This window comes from Ahaetulla prasina, chromosome 8 (genome assembly GCF_028640845.1).
Source record: "Ahaetulla prasina isolate Xishuangbanna chromosome 8, ASM2864084v1, whole genome shotgun sequence".
Classification (NCBI taxonomy): Eukaryota; Metazoa; Chordata; class Lepidosauria; order Squamata; family Colubridae; genus Ahaetulla; species Ahaetulla prasina.
This window is the reverse complement of record NC_080546.1, coordinates 57,856,329-57,874,641: the sequence shown is the minus strand read 5'-3', so window position 1 is coordinate 57,874,641 and position 18,313 is coordinate 57,856,329. Positions and strand designations below refer to the sequence as shown.

General features: G+C 36.8%; 1 protein-coding gene across 2 annotated transcripts; it reads left to right on the top strand.

The window, feature by feature from the left end:
- Positions 1–68: 68 nt before the first annotated feature.
- Positions 69–17,200, top strand: CEP44 (centrosomal protein 44). Of its 2 annotated transcripts, none has more exons than XM_058192465.1 (11): positions 69–288; positions 2,151–2,281; positions 4,061–4,131; positions 4,569–4,715; positions 5,387–5,494; positions 6,922–7,071; positions 10,287–10,496; positions 11,732–11,804; positions 13,071–13,183; positions 13,354–13,391; positions 16,378–17,200. In XM_058192465.1, exons 2-11 carry the CDS (start codon positions 2,266–2,268, stop codon positions 16,451–16,453), a joined length of 1,002 nt encoding a protein of 333 aa, XP_058048448.1. In that variant the 5' UTR covers positions 69–288; positions 2,151–2,265; the 3' UTR covers positions 16,454–17,200. The 2 variants fall into 2 exon arrangements, with proteins under 2 accessions (XP_058048448.1, XP_058048447.1); XM_058192464.1 differs by having other exon boundaries at positions 82–288; positions 3,984–4,131.
- Positions 17,201–18,313: the final 1,113 nt, after the last annotated feature.

The following is an 18,313-nucleotide window of genomic DNA, read 5'->3' as shown; positions in this document are numbered from 1 at the left end:
TCTGCTAGGGCGAGCTTTTTTTTATAAAGGGGGCTGGAATAAAGGAGTCAGGAATCCGTGGACCTGAAACAAAAACTAATTTTGGCTGCCCGCGGGAGCGCTTAAACTGCCGCCCAGCGTGAAGGTGAAAGCGCAGCTCGTCGCGCCAAGGCAAGGCGGCTCAAAGCCTTCTTTAGATCGGAACGGCCGGACTGATCGCCAACGGGGAGAAGCTACTCCTGGGCTCTTTCAACGCCCTCCTTGGCCAGTTCTTCAGAAGGTCGCCAGCTTCGCATCCTAAGGGCAAATGTAAGTATAAAGAGTTAAATGAGGGGTCCTTGGTGCTCCCTAAACTTGACTGTTTTCTTGCAGACGTTTCATTACCCAAACTAGGTTACATCGTCAGTGCTAGCAGGGAGTGGAGTTGACGGTAGGTTGTTTTCCCCAGTCAAATAAATGGAAAGAAACCGATCCAGGGGTCTCCAACCTTGGCAAGTTTAATACTTGTGGACTTCAACTCCCAGAATTCCTCAGCGAGCAAAGCAAAGCTGGCTGAAGAATTCTGGGAGTTGAAGTCCACAAATCTTAAAGTTGCCAAGGTTGGAGACCCCTGGCCTTAACTTCTCCCGCTCTCTCTTTCCTCTTCCCGCCTAGGGTGGGATCTCTTCCATGAAATTTTGTGGGAACCAAACTATTTGGAATTTGGTTATCCAACTTTAGTCTTTTTTTCCTACCGGTGACTGAATGCAAAGCTTCCCCCTTTTTAAAATAAGTAGTGAAAACAGTCAACCCAGCATGGGTTTAAAACAGCATTGCTGTAGCTGGAGGGTTTTCCTGGTGGATAACTGTCAGGACTTGGAGAGGGGGGAAAGGAGTGCTTCTCTTAACTATTTGGTCTTTGCAGTAGTAGTGCTGTGGACAATGATGCCACACCGTAAGAACTGGAATCAACAACACTGTTGCATTGTTTCTGCTCTTTCCTAACTGGGTGATTCTGGTAGAAGTGGAGGGAATAAGAAGTCAGATTGGTTGACTATGTCTTGTGGGAAGCCATAGGATTCAGTCTAGTCTCCTCTATTTACATAAGCCTTTTGGGAGAAGATGTATGCTGGTTTTGGGTTGAACGTCTGTAGAGATTCTCAGTCATCCAGGTCACAGTTGTTCCAAAGGTGCTTTTCAGGAGGCAATTGGATTGTTTTTTCTTTGGAGACATTTTGCTTCTCATCCAAGAAGCTTCTTCCTTTCAGAGCTGAAGAAGCTTCTTGGATGGGAAGCAAAACATCCCCAAAGAAAAACAAGAAAGTCCAGTTGCTTCTTGAAAAAGCACCTTTGGTTTTGAGTTGGTTTTCTAATTTCCCTATTTTACCTCTTCATCCTTGGCTAAGCCGGGGAATACAGTTGGATGTCTACCTCTCTGTTAACTTTGGATAGGATGTCATTTCCCCTGAAGAAGCAGATCTGTGACTTGGAATACTCTTGAAGTCATGATTGTGAAAGATGCACAAGTGGAAGGCCTAGTTAGAGCACTTTCATTTTGTGGGGTTCTTAGTGCTCTCTGAACTTTGATGTTTTCTTGCAGACATTTCATTACCAAACTAGGTAATACCATCAGTGTCAGAAGGGAGTGGGGTTTGCTCTCTGTTTATTTATTAGTCAGTTACTGGAAGTAACTGTCAGTTACTGGAAGTATTCACTTTACAAGGAGATAACCTTTGAAGACAACTGAAAAGCCCTATTAAATAGCCTTTACACCGGAACTGAGAACAGCTAAAATTGTACAATTCCAGTGTTGGAGACACTGAAGTGATTCTCAGTAGAATTCTGGGTGCAATTAAAAGTGATGCTTTTAATTTTTAAACCCCTACATGGCTTGACTTCAGAACTACCTTCTCTAGATAGAACTATCCTGTCTGATTTGATTGTCCCTTATGCGGAAGTTTGTGAAGTAAAATTGTGAAATGAAAGAAATGGGAATCAGAAAGAACTATTTTCTGTAATGTCCCACATGTCATGGAACAGAATTCTGTATTGTATTGTTATTTTAATTGTGTTGATTTTATAGATGTCTTGTACTTAAGAATTAGTTGAACCTGATAGATGATAGATTGAGTAGATGATAGAATGAGTACCGGTAAATAAAGTTTGTAAAACAAAATTATTCTGCTTTCTAGGCAACAGTGAGCATGTATTATAATTAAAAGAATAATTGTACCATGGCTACAGGAGACCTAAAAGGAAACTTGCATAAGATAGAACAAAAACTTCGAGTTATAAATTATCCTAGTGATGTGGATTATATGGGGTAAGTGAAAGCATATTAGTAGCCAATTTTTGGTATAAACGTGGCTTGTTGGTGAATCGCCTGTTGAATTTTTCTGCTCGGCAAACAACCATTCTATTCTTTGTTTTTAAATAATGTACAGTATTATCTGAATGTAGCAAAGCTGTCTCTTCTAATCAAAACAAACTAGAATGGGAACATATGATTTGTTTAAGATTTTCCTCTCTGGAATTTTCTGGATGAAAAAGTAACATTATTTATGTGACATTGATCTAAAACTAAATGATGGAAAGATATTTTGCTGCATCATTCTATGGACAAGAAAATGAGTTTCTGGATACACTTGTTGTCAAATGATAAATTATTGTATCATCTGTATTACTTTTTGTTTTCGTGGGTTTCCAGAGAATCTGATTTAATGGAAACTTTGTGCAAGAAAAATTGCCCGCCCTGCCCATTATCACTCCCCCAAACAGCACAAACACTGCCACCACTGCCAGATGTCCCACAGTGGTGGCAGGGATGTGAAAATGGGATGGATCCAGTCTCTGCCACCTCCCTGCTGCCCCTGAATAGGCCAAACTTGGAGTTTGGTGCAGTGGTGGTGTATGAAAAATGGAAGCTCCCAGCCGCTGCTGCTCTGCACTCTGCCCACCTGCTTGTTCACTCACCTGGTTCTCCCTGGTGAGTTTCTCCCACAGTGAATTGGCCGTATTGAGTTATCCTACGATGACTTAGAGGCAATGAGTTGGCAGAAGAGACTTGATAGCGAGCTGGCTATGCCAAGTTGGCCGCGCCTAGTTGTCCCATTCTGGTACAGAAGGAAGTCTGTATTCTTTTAACAAAAATAATTTTACCATTAGGCAATTTTTTGTCTGCTCTGGTGGCTTATAATTAGAAAATTAAATAAGAAAAAACAATAATTGAGAAATAAAAACTGTATGTTAAAGTTGATTCAGTTGAGTCTAAGGAGAGTTGGACTTTGTCCATTCCTTTGATCTCTGTGTTGTTGTAAAGTGAAAAATATTGTTCTAACAGATTTGTCATACTATTCACTTATAAATGAATCATAATAAAATAAATAATTTGCTTCCATGTAATAGCATTTATTTTTCAATAAGTATTTAGCTAAGATTACATTAACTGCTGATGATTTTAAACTGGCAATTATTATTGTTGTTTGAACAGATTCCTACCATTTTATTTAGATACTAAACTTCAATGAAATTCAGAATACAGTATTAAAAATAGGCGACAGCACATATCAAGTGCATAGTGATTTGTTGTTGCAACATCTGTCTCCATATAAAAATTACTTTTTGCATCCTTTTAATAAAACTTAGTATATTTTATCTAGGCAGTGAATGATTTGTCTAAAGTTAAAAAATAAATCCAGTCCTCTTTGGGAAAGGCTTAAGAAACTACCCTGTTTCAATTTGTGTTGTTTTGTAAAGTAATGATGCACTCATTTCCAAAAATGTAGATTAATGATTCTGAAAACAGAATATAAAATAGTCTTAATTAAATGTAGCCATGGTCTCCTGATGGTGTTTCAGAAATATAGAAATAAAACTACTGTTATAAAGGTTTCGAATTAGGTTTTATCTGTGCTATACACCGCCCTGAGTCTTCGGAGAAGGGCGGTATAAAAATTCGAATAATAAATAAAATAAATAAATAAATAAATCAGTAATTTCTTATCTAATTTTTCCCACCATTACAGGTTGGCAAAGGGTGATCCATCTGTATTTTTACCAATCATTAGCTACTGTTTCACATCATTCTCAACATATATTGCAGAACTTGTAATGGAATCGGGGATGGAACTTACAGCAAAGAATGATTCACGTTTTGTTGATGCTATGTATAAGGTATATATCTTAAATATGCTAATGTGGCAATGTTGCCATTAATATTAATGAAGAAATAAAAGTGTCATTATACCTTGAAATTTAAACATTGTTTAAATTTTACTGCATTATGGCATAGTGTTATAAGACCACTAACTTTGAATTTCTATATGCTGTTCTGTAGCTAACATCTCTACCCAGAGGATGCTTTCTTCCCCAAAGTGTGACCTAGAATATTTGGCTGTTTATTCTTTATGCTCAAAGACACATGCTAATTTTTTTTGTTCAGAGAAAGTGAGTTAGAGCAATTCCTCTGTACCCAGAGAAAGGGTCATGGAAAGAAGCAGGCCTCTGGAATTTTATGAAAAGGAGCTTCCCCATATCTACTGTAGCTGAGCAGACATATAAGTACCGGTATTATGAAAATAAATTCCTTTTTTTAAATCTATTCTCTGCAGCTTCTTCGTGATCAGTTTCAGTACAAACCAGTCCTGTCAAAACAGCAGTTCCTTCAATATGGCTTTGCAGAAAGAAAAATACAGATTGTTTGTGATATTATTAGTTACATTTATAAAAGGCACAAAGAATTCAGTAACATGAATAAGGTATTCAAAATTAATTTTGTTAGCATTTTAAAGAAAAATAGTTAATATAAAAAAATTTATTAGCATTTTTAAGAAAAAGCTGGTTAATATCGAAGTACTGTTTAATAACTTACATTTTCATTTATTAATTTTTTATTAGTTAAATCATTGCCTATCTTTTAATTTATATGCCACTTACTAAACACGCTATAAGTTAGAGATTTTTTCTTTCTGATGTTTGGAACATTACAATTTTATTTATTTCATTCTTTCATTTAAATTCTTTTTCTACATCTATCTTGCAGTTAAAATTGCAATAGTTTAAAATAATTACTAAATTAATGTAAATTTATTCAATTTTATGAGAAAAGTTTATTGTACTAATAGCTTTGTGTGTGAAAGTTTCCACATGTACATGTAAGTTCCCAAAAAAATTCCCTATCTCCAAATTGTCAGAATATTTCATTTTTCTCAGAACAGTTTTTGGAGAGATGGTTGTCCTTCCTCCCATATTATCTGCTGACCAGTGCTATTCTATTAGTGTATTGATATGATTGATATGAATGATGTATTATCCATCATGTACTTTTAAGATCCTGAATTTCAGTAGACTGATGTAATAAACATACTCTGTCTTGCATAAAATGTAGTTCTTAACATAACTCTGGATATTGACTTTCTATATCTTATAGATAAAAACCCAAACAGAAAAGAGAACCCATTTGGTTAAATCTTTATCCCACACAAGTTTTTCTAATCAGTCTGTTACTGTAGCTATCAGTACTGTGGATTTGCAGCAGGTAGGAATATTCAATATTCTTTACTATAAGAGTTAAATATTTTTCATGTCATTTTTAAATATTTATCCTAATGGATATTTTGGTGTTTCCATATACTATTTTTATATGTTTTATCTGTTTTCAGCATAAGTAGTTTTGTTGTTAATGTTCAGGGAGGATATTAACTGCTTTATGCTATTTTACTGAACTGATTATATAATTTCTTTTTTTAACTTTGCATCCTCATACTGTAAGATGACTTTCAAATCTTCATAGTATAATCAGTCAATTTTTATTACAGTCACAGGCCAGCATTACAAATAAAAGCATTCAAAACAGTAAAAATAGCAATAGCACTTAGACTTATATACTGCTTCACAGGGCTTTACAGCTCTTTCTAAGTGGTTTACGGAGTCAGCATATTGCCCCCAACAATTTGGATGCTCATTTTACCCACCTTGGAACGATGGAAGGCTGAGTCAACCTTGAGCCTGGTGAGATTTGATCTGCCAAATTGCAGGCAGCTGGCAGTCAGCAGAAGTAGCCTGCAATACTGCACTCTAACCCCTGCGCCACCAAGGCTCAAAAAACAGACAAAATAATGTTGTTATGATTAGTGGTGGATTATCAACGTGTGGATTGTTCATAATTTATATCTGTTCTATGTTCTAAGGTTTCTATGCACCTTAAGTTTAAGAAATTTGTGTAGAGACTTCAGTATATCAATCAATGATTGAAATAATAGAATGAAGATTTATTGATCTATTTCCCCCCTCTCCCAAACCATTGAATCTGACAATTCTGTCATCTCTTATCTTATATTAACATCTGCTAATGGATTATTTTTCACTGAATGAGGACCATCATACAATGATTGCTGCCTAGAAGAATTGACATTTCTATTCCACTCTAATCTGATTAATGGACAGCAGAGACAGAGATTAAAAGGAACAATTATAATTGATATTTTTTAAATGGGCTCTCTTTTATTAGCGTATTGTTTGTTGGCTGTTTTTCAATCCCTAATATGAGCAGGATATGATATTTGACTGTAGTGGATTTCTCAATTATGAATGAGTTTTTTAAAAAAATTAAAATAAATTTTCTGAAGAAAACATATTAAGAAATTATATCTATCACTAACCACATACTCTGTGAAATTACGAACCACATACTTTGTGAAATTTATGAATTTATGAACTTGAAACTTAAACTGATTCTCACAATTATACAAATGGGACTGATGTTCAATCAAAAAGAGGGCCCATTTTGCCCTTGAGGCTTGAGATTACCTGTCTGTGTAATATTAAGGAAGGCAAGTATTTCTAGTGAGTATCAGTGCAAATATATACCACAGAATACATTAAATCAAAATGCTTTTTAATTGAATAGATTTTGTTTAATACATCTTTTACTATTACTTTGGGTGGGGTCTTTTACATGCACAGAAACCTCAAATAGAACGTCATAAAAGTGCAACTAACATGCATATCCCTGAAGAATTCATCAGTGAAACACAGGAAGTGAAAGATTACATTGTAAATAAGGTTGAAGTTTTGGACCATGACACTGATGTCTTGGATAATATAGATGTACAGGTAAGTCCATTCTTATTTTCTTAGGCCAATTCTGCTTGTTAAAATGACATTTGAAAACCAGTGTTTGTAGTAGTACTAGGAAACAAATCATAATTGAATAAACATTAATATGAATAAAGCTATTTAGATAAAAAGTTTTTGCATTACTATTTTGAACTGAATAAATTGATTATGTCTAATGAATAAATATAAAGAATTAGTTCTAGAGTTTTATAAGTTTTGTTGCTTTGATAAGGCAATTTTATGGTGCAGAAAAAAAAGATGAAATATGACAAAAATAATCACCTTTTCCCACTCACCACTTTTGTCCTGTGGAAGTCCAGCTGCACTCCAATGTAACTCAGCCATGGGATCAATGAAAATATAATATTTTATATCAGTTATGTCTTTCAGGCAATGTATGTCAGGTATTGAATGTTTTACTAACTATCCTTCCTTCTACAGAGCAGATCTAAAATCAAATCTGAACTGGGAACACATTATATGTGAATTATTAGAACTTTCACCAGTCTTCTTGTTACATATAGGTTGTGTGGTGTGAGTGCTAGTGATAGTGCTAGACGAACTCTAGCTGACCAAATCATGGAGGCTGAAGCCAAACACCCTGATTCACTGGCCATTGTTTTGGGCGATCTAAACAAGGCAAACTTAAGGAAAGAACTACCAAAATACTTTCAGCATGTCAATTGTCCCACCAGAGGCAAGAATACTCTAGACCACTGCTACACAACACTAAAAGATGCCTATCGGTCTTTACCACGTGCAGCTGGTACTCTGATCATTGCATGATTCACCTTGTACCTGCTTACAGGCAAAGACTTAAAGCCATAAAACCAATAATTAAATCAGTGAAAACCTGGACGGAGGAATCAGAATTAAAGCTACAGGCATGTTTTGACTGCACTGATTGGAATATTTTTAAAGATACCTCTGCAGACCTGGATGAACTCACAGATACTGTAACATCATATGTCAGCTTCTGTGAAGACCTATGTGTACCCACAAGGAACTTGCGAATACACAGTAATAACAAACCTTGGTTTACACCTAAACTTAAGCAGCTACGACATTCCAAAGAGGAAGCCTACAGAAAAGGTGATAAAATGCTGTACAATCAGGCCAGAAATGCACTAACAAGGGAGATAAGAGCAGCAAAAAGAAGCTACTCTGAAAAGCTAAAGAATCAATTTTCAGCAAATGAACCAGCAAACATGTGGAAAACTCTTAAAAATATCACCGGCTATGGCAAACCTCCTTCCCAGGCTGAAGGTAATCAACAACTGGCAGATGACCTGAATGAGTTTTACTGCAGGTTTGAAAGGAAACTACAGCCACCTATCTCCACAACCCCATCTCAGACACACCAACAACAGCCAAGCCTCCTACAACTGACCCCATTTCATTGGGTTCACAACCCCTAGTGATCACAGAAAAGGAAGTGCAGGACCTATTTCACAGACAAAAGCCAGGAAAAGCTCCAGGCCCAGACAAGATAACTCCTTCTTGCTTAAAAGTCTGTGCTGACCAATTGGCCCCATCTTCACCCATATTTTCAATAAATCACTAGAGATGTGCTATGTTCCTTCTTGCTTCAAACGCTCTACCATCATCCCAGTGCGAAGAAGCCCACCATCAAGGAACTGAATGACTACAGACCAGTTGCTCTAACATCTGTAGTCATGAAAACCTTTGAAAGGCTAGTGCTTTCCTACCTGAAAACCATCACGAATCCGCTCTTAGACCCCTTGCAATTTGCATACCGAGCAAATAGATCAACAGATGATGCTGTTAATATGGCTCTGCACTACATCCTACAACATCTTGAGTCTCCAAAGACCTATGCAAGGGTCCTTTTTGTAGACTTTAGTTCAGCATTCAATACCATCATTCCAGACATTCTTCTAACTAAGCTAAACCAGCTACAGGTACCGGAACAGACTTGTAAGTGGATCACAAGCTTCCTAACAAACAGGAAGCAGCAGGTGAAGCTAAGCAAGATCACATCAAATACCTGTACAATTAGAACAGGGGCCCCCCAAGGCTGTGTGCTCTCCCCACTTCTCTTCTCTCTGTATACCAATGACTGCATCTCCAATGATCCATTTGTTAAGCTACTGAAGTTCGCAGATGACACAACAGTGATTGGTCTCATTCGAGACAATGACGAATCCGCATATAGACGAGAGGTCGAACGACTAGCCTTGTGGTGCAACCAAAACAATCTGGAACTGAACACACTCAAAACCGTAGAAATGGTGGTAGACTTTAGGAAAAACCCTTCCATACTTCCACCTCTCACAATACTTGACAACACAGTATCAACAGTAGAAACCTTCAAATTTCTGGGTTCTATCATATCGCAAGATCTCAAATGGACAGCTAACATCAAAACATCATTAAAAAGGACAACAAAGAATGTTCTTTCTGCGCCAACTCAGTAAGCTCAAACTGCCCAAGGAGCTGCTGATCCAATTCTACAGAGGAATTATTGAGTCTGTCATTTGCACCTCTATAACTGTCTGGTTCGGTTCTGCAACCCAACAAGAAAAACACAGACTTCAGAGGATAATTAGAACTGCAGAAAAATAATTGCTACCAACTTGCCTTCCATTGAGGACCTGTATACTGCGAATCAAGAAGCGGGCCGTGAAAATATTTGCAGATCCCTCGCATCCTGGACATAAACTGTTTCAACTCCTACCCTCAAAACGACGCTATAGAGCACTGCACACCAGAACAACTAGACACAAGAACAGTTTTTTCCCGAAGGCCATCACTCTGCTAAACAAATAATTCCCTCAACACTGTCAGACTATTTACTGAATCTGCACTACTATTAATCGTTTCATAGTTCCCATCACCAATCTCTTTCCACTTATGACTGTATGACTATAACTTGTTGCTGGCAATCCTTATGATTTATATTGATATATTGATCATCAATTGTGTTGTAAATGTTGTACCTTGATGAACGTATCTTTTCTTTTATGTACACTGAGAGCATATGCACCAAGACAAATTCCTTGTGTGTCCAATCACACTTGGCCAATAAAATTCTATTCTATTCTATTCTAGTGCACAAGGTTCTAGTGAATGAACCAGCACTGTGGATATGCTTTCTGATTTCATGTGGAGGTCTTTACATGTTTCATGTAATTAGTAAAAATCTAAATTTGTGCTATGACTATAGTGAATGAAAATTATATTATTTTCAGGTTGTAAAGAAGAACAATGAATTAGAAGACTTGAAGAGTCAACTTGCTGAACTGCAGCAAAAGTTTCATTCATTGAGCAGTGTGGACGAAAAGTTACAGATCTTAGAGAAGAAACTGCAAGGAAAAATTGTTATAGAAGAGAATGAGTGGAATAACCTTTTGAGCCGCATCCTCCTCCTTGAAACACAACTGTTGCTTCAATCCAAAACAGTATTTATTATGTACTTTCTTCTGTGTTAAAAATTAGAAATATTTAATATTACATTTTTAAGGGTTATCTGGCTTAGCTATTAATTCAGATAGCACACACTCTCCCTATTTTATACTGCATGAGGTTATCAAAAGAATGTTCATTCTTTTCCAAAGACAACTTTCTAAAATACTATTTTTTTTCAATTATAATGGAAAGCCTATAGAAACTACTGAAAACAGTAACTATTCCAATTGCTGCTCTTATTTGTACATTTACTATTACTTCATATTAATGAATATAATTGTTAATGTATGGAATTCTGCTGTTGGCTATTTATCACTTTTCTGTATTATTTGAAATTTGTCTATTTTAAGTAATTTATTTGATTTTTAATACATTTATAGTGTTATGCTAAAACACATACAGGTTTCTGCTTCTCAAAGCATTATTTTAAAATTGTAAATTCGAACTAAAGAATGTATAACAAAGAGGCATTATTTTCGTGTTCAAGATAGGATCATTGTTGCTTTTCTTAGTGTTTGCCCTACATGGTTTCAGGGAGTGATTGGTTTTGCAAGGGATAGTTTGTTTATCAGTTGGCTAGTCACAGAGTCTTATACCATTAAAAGAGAGTGACTCTCAGCTGGGTTCTGTGCCTGAAGGAGAATTAGAAACTGTTTCTCCCTGCTCATAGTCTTCCACCTTAACTATTATACCCTTCTGGCTCTCTTAGTGTTTACTTTGTTTTTTTTAATTTTGAATTTGTACCAAAAATATCCCAGTAACTCTTTTGTACCTTAGAAAAAAAGAAGTAGATCTAATCCATGAATGTTATACTATCAAATGTCAGTAGTATAGTACTGAATTTTTGATGAGATGAGCAATAAGCAGTTGTTACTATATTTGATGTACTCCGATTTGAAACATGATCTACAAAAATAACACTTTATCTCAGGTTAGATAGTGTTTCAATTCAGGGTTTCAAGGTTATGTTAATCACGTAATACCAATTCATGGATTGTGATACTGTAACTGCAGTAAAATAGGAAGATTGGATTTATATACCTAAGAATTTGATTCCTGAATTAATGATAATTTTTGAAAGTTAAGGCTATTGAGTATGCTACTAATATTTATAAAAATGATTATAATATAACTTAGTTATTGCAGAAGTAGAACTGAAAACTTCAAAATAACTAGTTTTTCAGAATAATTCATGAGTTATTAATGGTAAAATATTTTTCAATTTCAGGCTGATTTATCTACAGCATTAAATAAAGTGAGTGAAGAAGATTCTTCTAGCAGAAACACGACTCCGTCTTTTGGTAAGTACTTTTGCAACTTTCCTCAGTCTGTTTTTCAGTTTGTTTGTTTTTTTACTAAAGTACTATCTATTTAAATATGTTATATTGCATAGAAATTTAGTCAAACTGAATTTTATTTACTATGGCATATAGTGTAGTCACTTTTTAAATACTGTCTTATTGTTATTTAGCAACTTTAGTGATTTAGAATTTAATTATTTCAATGTTTGTAATAAGATTTTCAGAGAAGAAAAATAAAAATTTCTGACGAATATGTTCTGTTACATTCTTTCAGATAAAGATTCTGGATCAGAAACAAATTTAATCTGTCTGTGGTTTCAACTATTTTGTTTAGTATTTTTATTGAAAATTGAATTTTCCTTTTCTCTAAAGCATTATATTTTGATAGTAAGCTTTAGTACTTCTGTAGAAGTAAAGGTAAAGGTTCCCCTCGCACATATGTGCTAGTTGTTCCCGACTCTAGGGGGCAGTGCTCATCTCCGTTTCAAAGCCGAAGAGCCAGCGCTGTCCGAAGACGTCTCCGTGGTCATGTGGCTGGCATGACTAAATGTCAAAGGCGCATGGAATGCTGTTATCTTCCCACCATGGTGGTCCCTATTTTTCTACTTGCATTTTTTACGTGCTTTTGAACTGCTAGGTTGGCAGAAGCTGGGACAAGTAACGGGAGCTCACCCTGTTACGCGGCACTAGGGATTTGAACCACAGAACTGCCAACCTTTCTGATTGACAAGCTCAGCATCTTAGCCACTAAGCCACCACACAGTGAGTCCCTGTAGTCTGTGAAGTATCAACCTATAAATTAATTTTTGTGGATGGCATTTGAAAAAGTTTTGAAGTATAATAAAATACAGATGCTGTATCTAAGCTCTGAGATCAATCAGAAAGTTTCACATGCTTTCTCCCTTTAGACAGAATTAACTATTATTTTCTCAATATATAGGTTTTTTTTTTTAAAAAAAACTACTTGTATCTACCTCAAAAACTTTCTTAACATAGGCAGAAAAATTACAGATGCACATCTTGTAAATTGTATTTCTTTGAACTCTTTCTATAAAAGGTTTACGTTGCGTATAAAGTAATTTATCATGTTGCATTCATTATAATACTGTAATAATTTACATTATAATATTTACCTCTGAATTCACCTGAGAATATTGTTTTACAAGTTCTTATCAGTTTCTTTTATGAATATATTTTGTAAATCAGACTATATGATTAAAATGTGTAAAGGCAAGGCTGATCTTTAAAAAGTGAGTTTATTCACAGATAAAGAGGAAGTAGAATTGCCAGACAGTCCTCATCAGTCATCTGGATATAATTCATCTGTATCTGCAGATCCATCTCCCAAAGCCTTGGCTGCTAATGATGATGTGTCAGAGGTAAGTTAAAACTGACACACACACACACACACACACACACACACACAGACAGACACACACACACACACACGCACACACACACACACTACAGACCTATAGAAAGTTTGTGATTTTATTTGTCTTTGGTAATCCAAGTGTACAAAGTGAAAACTCTTGCTTTTAAATTGTAGGAAACAACAATTCAAAAAATGGAAAGAATAAGCAAAATGTAAGTAAGATGATCCAGTATTATTTTTTAGCAAATAAGATTTCAAATGTGGATGCAGAATACTGAAAACAATTTAATGGACCTTGGTTAAACCAATATCAGTGTCACGTTCCGGCTTTTAGCAGACAAGAAATGCAGACAACAAAGTTAATTGGGTACTTTTTACCTTGCAAGCTAGAAACCCGGTACGGAGTGACAAACAATGAAAACAAAGTGAGTGTGGTTTAACCCTCCACCCCTAAAGGCTCTCTACCTCACCCCCCGCAGTTCCACCCCCAGGCCCTGCCCCATATACTTCCCACCCTTCACATGCCGCTAATTTGCCCACGTCTTTGCAGCATCCGAGCTTCTTATACAGCACACCATGCTCTTTTCTGGCATGCCAGGCTCCCTGTTCCTGCGTGCTCTCTGCCACTTGTATGTTCTGCCGTGCATCAGCTGTTTGTGAAGCCCGCGGCTCAGTTGACCATCTAAGGGCTCCGTAGACATGGCAGGCTGCTTGTAGATGTGCCTGCCCTCTCTGCAGCTCGGCAGGGAGCCCACAGCATGTATGCCTTCTGCGTGGCTCATCTGGGTGGTATGTGGGTGTTCTGTGGGCATGGTTATTGGCGGGCTTTGATGCACGTTCTAGCTGGCAGCTCTCCTTCCCCACACAAATGGCAATCCTGGGCTAACTGGCGACCCATGGGCTGACATGTGGCCCCTCTACCATGGGGATGACACCTGGAAGGCAAAGGATATCATGAGATGTCTCCTGGGTACCAGCGCCCTCTCCACCCAGTTTGCTTGGTTTTTGTTGATGAAACCGTTTCACCAACTGGGATGCTCTTAAATCCTTGCTTCTCACCCACAAAGCTTCTGACATGATACCCCTTCCATTTCACTAAATACTGTAGTAGGACCCTGTGCCTACAGTAGTCCAAGATCCATTCTACCTCATAGTGGAGCTCACCTCCCACTTGTATGGCTTGGGGTCCCCGTATGGTTGCTGTTTTCACTGGGCATAGTAGGCTGCTATAGAATACTGAGTGAGTTTTACCCAATAGTTGAGGGAGTTTGAGTTCCACCATGACTGGATTGATGACTCTCACAATGAGAAATGGCCATAAGAACTTTGGGGCTAGTTTTCGGCAAGGTACCTTGAGCTTGAGGTACTTTATGGAGAGATACGCTTGTTCACCAATGTGAAATGGGGCTTGCGGACTACACTTTTTATCTGCTTGCACTTAGTAGGCCTCTGCTGCTGTCCGTAAAGCCCCCAGACATATTCCCACACTTGTTGCATGCCAGCAAGCCACTCGTTCAAGCTCACTTCAGCGGGGACTTCCTGAGGGCACTCTGGTATCGGGACAAACTCAATTTGCTATCTGGAAGGGGGTGAACCCGGTGCTGCTATGCACTGTGTTGTTATAGGCCACCTCTGCGAATGGTAGTAACTCAGTCCAGTCAGTCTGTTGGTACCCACCACAGCAGAGGTCCACCACTATATTGGCTTTCTTGGCTGCTCCATTGGTGGCTGGGTGAAAAGCAGAATGTCAGTTTTGGAAGGCCCTGGGAGCACACCACCATTTTCAAGAATTCTCTCCAAAACCTAGCAATAAACTGTACCTCCTGATCAGAGATGATCCTCCTTGGCACCGCCATGCAGGTGATAAATGTTGACAATGAACAGTTTCTCTAGTTTTTGGGCCTTCAGGAGACTGGGACAGGCCACAAAGTGGGCTTGCTTCGAAAAAAGGTCATTCACTATCCAGATCATGGCGTTGCCATGGTTTTCTGGGAGTTCCACAATGAAGTCCATGGCCAATTCCTCACATGGTCAGGTGGGGTTCACCACAGATTGTAAGAGGCTGCTTCTTCATGGTGACACAGATGCATGGTGGCACAGCAGCGCAGCTCCGGACGTAGTCTTCCAAGTCTCTTTTCATCCAAGGCCACCAAAACTGCCAATTCGTCAAGTGGAGAGTTTTCAGGAACTCAAAATGTCCAGCAGACCAGGCATCATGGCATTGCCGTATGCTGGGTGTCAGGAATGTATATTTTGGGCTGTTTCGCTGCATGAGTAGTTCCCGGTTTGCTTGGAACCAGGGGTTGGTGAGCAGGGCTGTTTATATGAGCAGGTTTTATTGTCCACCCCTCCCTACATCGGGATCATCCCTGTGTCTGAGTGGCCAAGCGAGCCATGTGTTGAGGCATTGGTACCATGGTATGTACCATGTCTTCCCTGCTGCTGTTATAGTGCGGCTTCCTGGACAATGCATCAGCCAAGAATATTTTTTATCTGGCTGTGAACCGCCCTGAGTCCTTCGGGAGAAGGGCGGTATAAAAATTTAAATAATAAATAAATAAAATAAATAAAGAAATTCCTCTCCCCGGGATATATTTCAACCCAAAACTGAACCGCCTAAAATTTTCAAGATTGAAAAATGTAATCTTGGATTAAGTAGTAATCTGATTTGAAAAAGCAGTGATGTTTTGTTGGAAAGTCTATTTTTTTTAAAAAAACTCATAATTTTTAACTTTCTACTAAGAAATATTTAAAGTGGTTTTTTTTTATTTGCATTTATACCCCGCCCTTCTCCGAAGACTCAGGGCGGCTTACACCATGTCAAGCAATAGTCTTCATCCATTTGTATATTATATACAAAATCAACTTATTGCCCCCAACAATCTGGGTCCTCATTTTACCTACCTTATAAAGGATGGCAGGCTGAGTCAACCTTGGGCCTGGTGGGACTTGAACCTGCAGTAATTGCAAGCAGCTGCTGTTAATAACAGACTGCATTAGTCTGTTGAGCCACCAGAGGCCCCTGTTATTGTTATTGTGTTATTGAATTGGAAAAGTAAAAATCATTTAACATAATGGAATATGTCTGTTCATCATATTTTTATAAATTTACCAATTTTTAATGTAGATACAAAATTGCTACTGTTTTTAAATTTTGAAAAAGTCATTTAACTTTGTTTACGTATTTTATGTCTTAAGGGTTGAGGAAACTTCAGAATTATTGAAGATTTCACGTAACACTTCTTCAGAGTATTCTATTCAACCAGAGAGCTGAAACTAATTATGTGTGTCCATGAACTTTTTTAGAACTCTGGATCTTTTTTGTTCTGTTTGGGATTGAAATTATTTAAACTGTTCCTTTTTAAAAATATATATTTTGTATATATGTGTGCCATTGATATGTATCATTTTATTACAAATAACTCAATATGGGGCAACATTAATGTACCCACAGTCTATTTTTGTAACAAACGTTTTTGGCATTAGGTTAAATGATATATAATTTTAAAGAACAGGCTCAATGACTATATTTTATATTTTGTTGAAAATATTTTAGCTGGGACTTGCATATTGTACCTAAGAAAAATATGTATATGCCGTTAGTAAAGTGTGCAAGTCTTTTACACATATTGTATATATACATTGTTTTTAACATATCTTAAATACATGCAGATAATTTTAATATTTATCTGTGATAATAGCAGCAATATATTTCAGCAGTCATCGTGCGTGATAAAGTAAAAGATATTTTGATAAAAAGTTATTCAAATAAATAAATAAGATTTTGAGATTTTGACTAGCAAATATTTTAGTGCTAGATACCTGACACATTTTAAGATCAGCAGAACAGATGGAGACCATTTAGTTGCTATATAAAAATACACATTTTTATGATTTGAAGCCTTATAAATGATACTTTGGAGATTAAAGTTGATGTAAAACAGTCGTAAATGTGATTTATTCGGGTGAGAAATATCCAAGGAATTGTGGAAATGAATAAACATCTTTAAATTGTTTCATACTCATATGTTACATTGGGAAGTTTTTAATTTTATTCATCATACTTCGATATGTTCATATGGAAAGATCTTGAAATATCACATTTATCATTGATGTTTTTTTAATGGTGGGATCTGAAAATGTGAGAAAGCAGGAAAGTGAGAAATTTAGGGGGAGGATGGAGGCATAAAGCCCCCTGTGTTAAACCAACTTAAACAGATTGATTTATTCTTTAAGCTAGTTTATGCTGTGTCTTAGCTTCCTTTCTTAAAAGGAAGTTTCTCAAAAGTTAATCATATTCCCAGTTTGTAAAAGTAAACCAGAAACATAATCTTTATAAGTAAATATATTTCTATTTAGCTAATCACACTATATTAATAGTATAGCCCTACTATACTAAGTAATATTTTAAGTAATTATTTTAAATACTGTTTTAAGTATTCAATTCAAATTGCTTTTCATAATATTGGGATATTATTGAGCAATTTAGGAATTACATCATTATTTATATTTATCTATTCTATATGTAATAGAATTGATAATATTCTTTTTATTTCTGTTGGAAGTAAGAACAAATTGGGAAGATACATTTATTACATGAAATATATTTTTCCCTAACCAAATTTTCAATGGTAAGAATTATGACAGTAATTGACCCTGAAATTATGATCCTAAGTATCATGAAGGTCATTAAACGGGACATCAAGTGACTGTGCCTGATTTATATTTTTTGCAGCAGTCATTAATGAAGCTATGGTTATTAAGTGAACCTATTTTTTTAAATGGGGTGTTTTTTGCTGGAAGTAAATGCCGGAAACCAGCAAAAAATACACTGAAAATAAGTCATGTAACCACAGGATGCTGCAGGTGGCCATATATGTGAGTTGGTTGCTAAGTGCCCCAAATGCGATCATGTGACTACAAGTGGATGTCTGTCAGAACTCTGGAACTGATCATAAGGAACTCTGAGGAGAGCTGTTGTGAAATTGAATGCATATAAACTGCCAAGATATGCAAGCCTCGGGCCTGCGCCTTGGAGACGGAGCTGACCATGCAAGGTGGCATTCAGTGATCCAAAAATCAGAACTTGTACTTGTGTGAATACACTACGAAGAAGAAGCAGCTGCTTAGAATT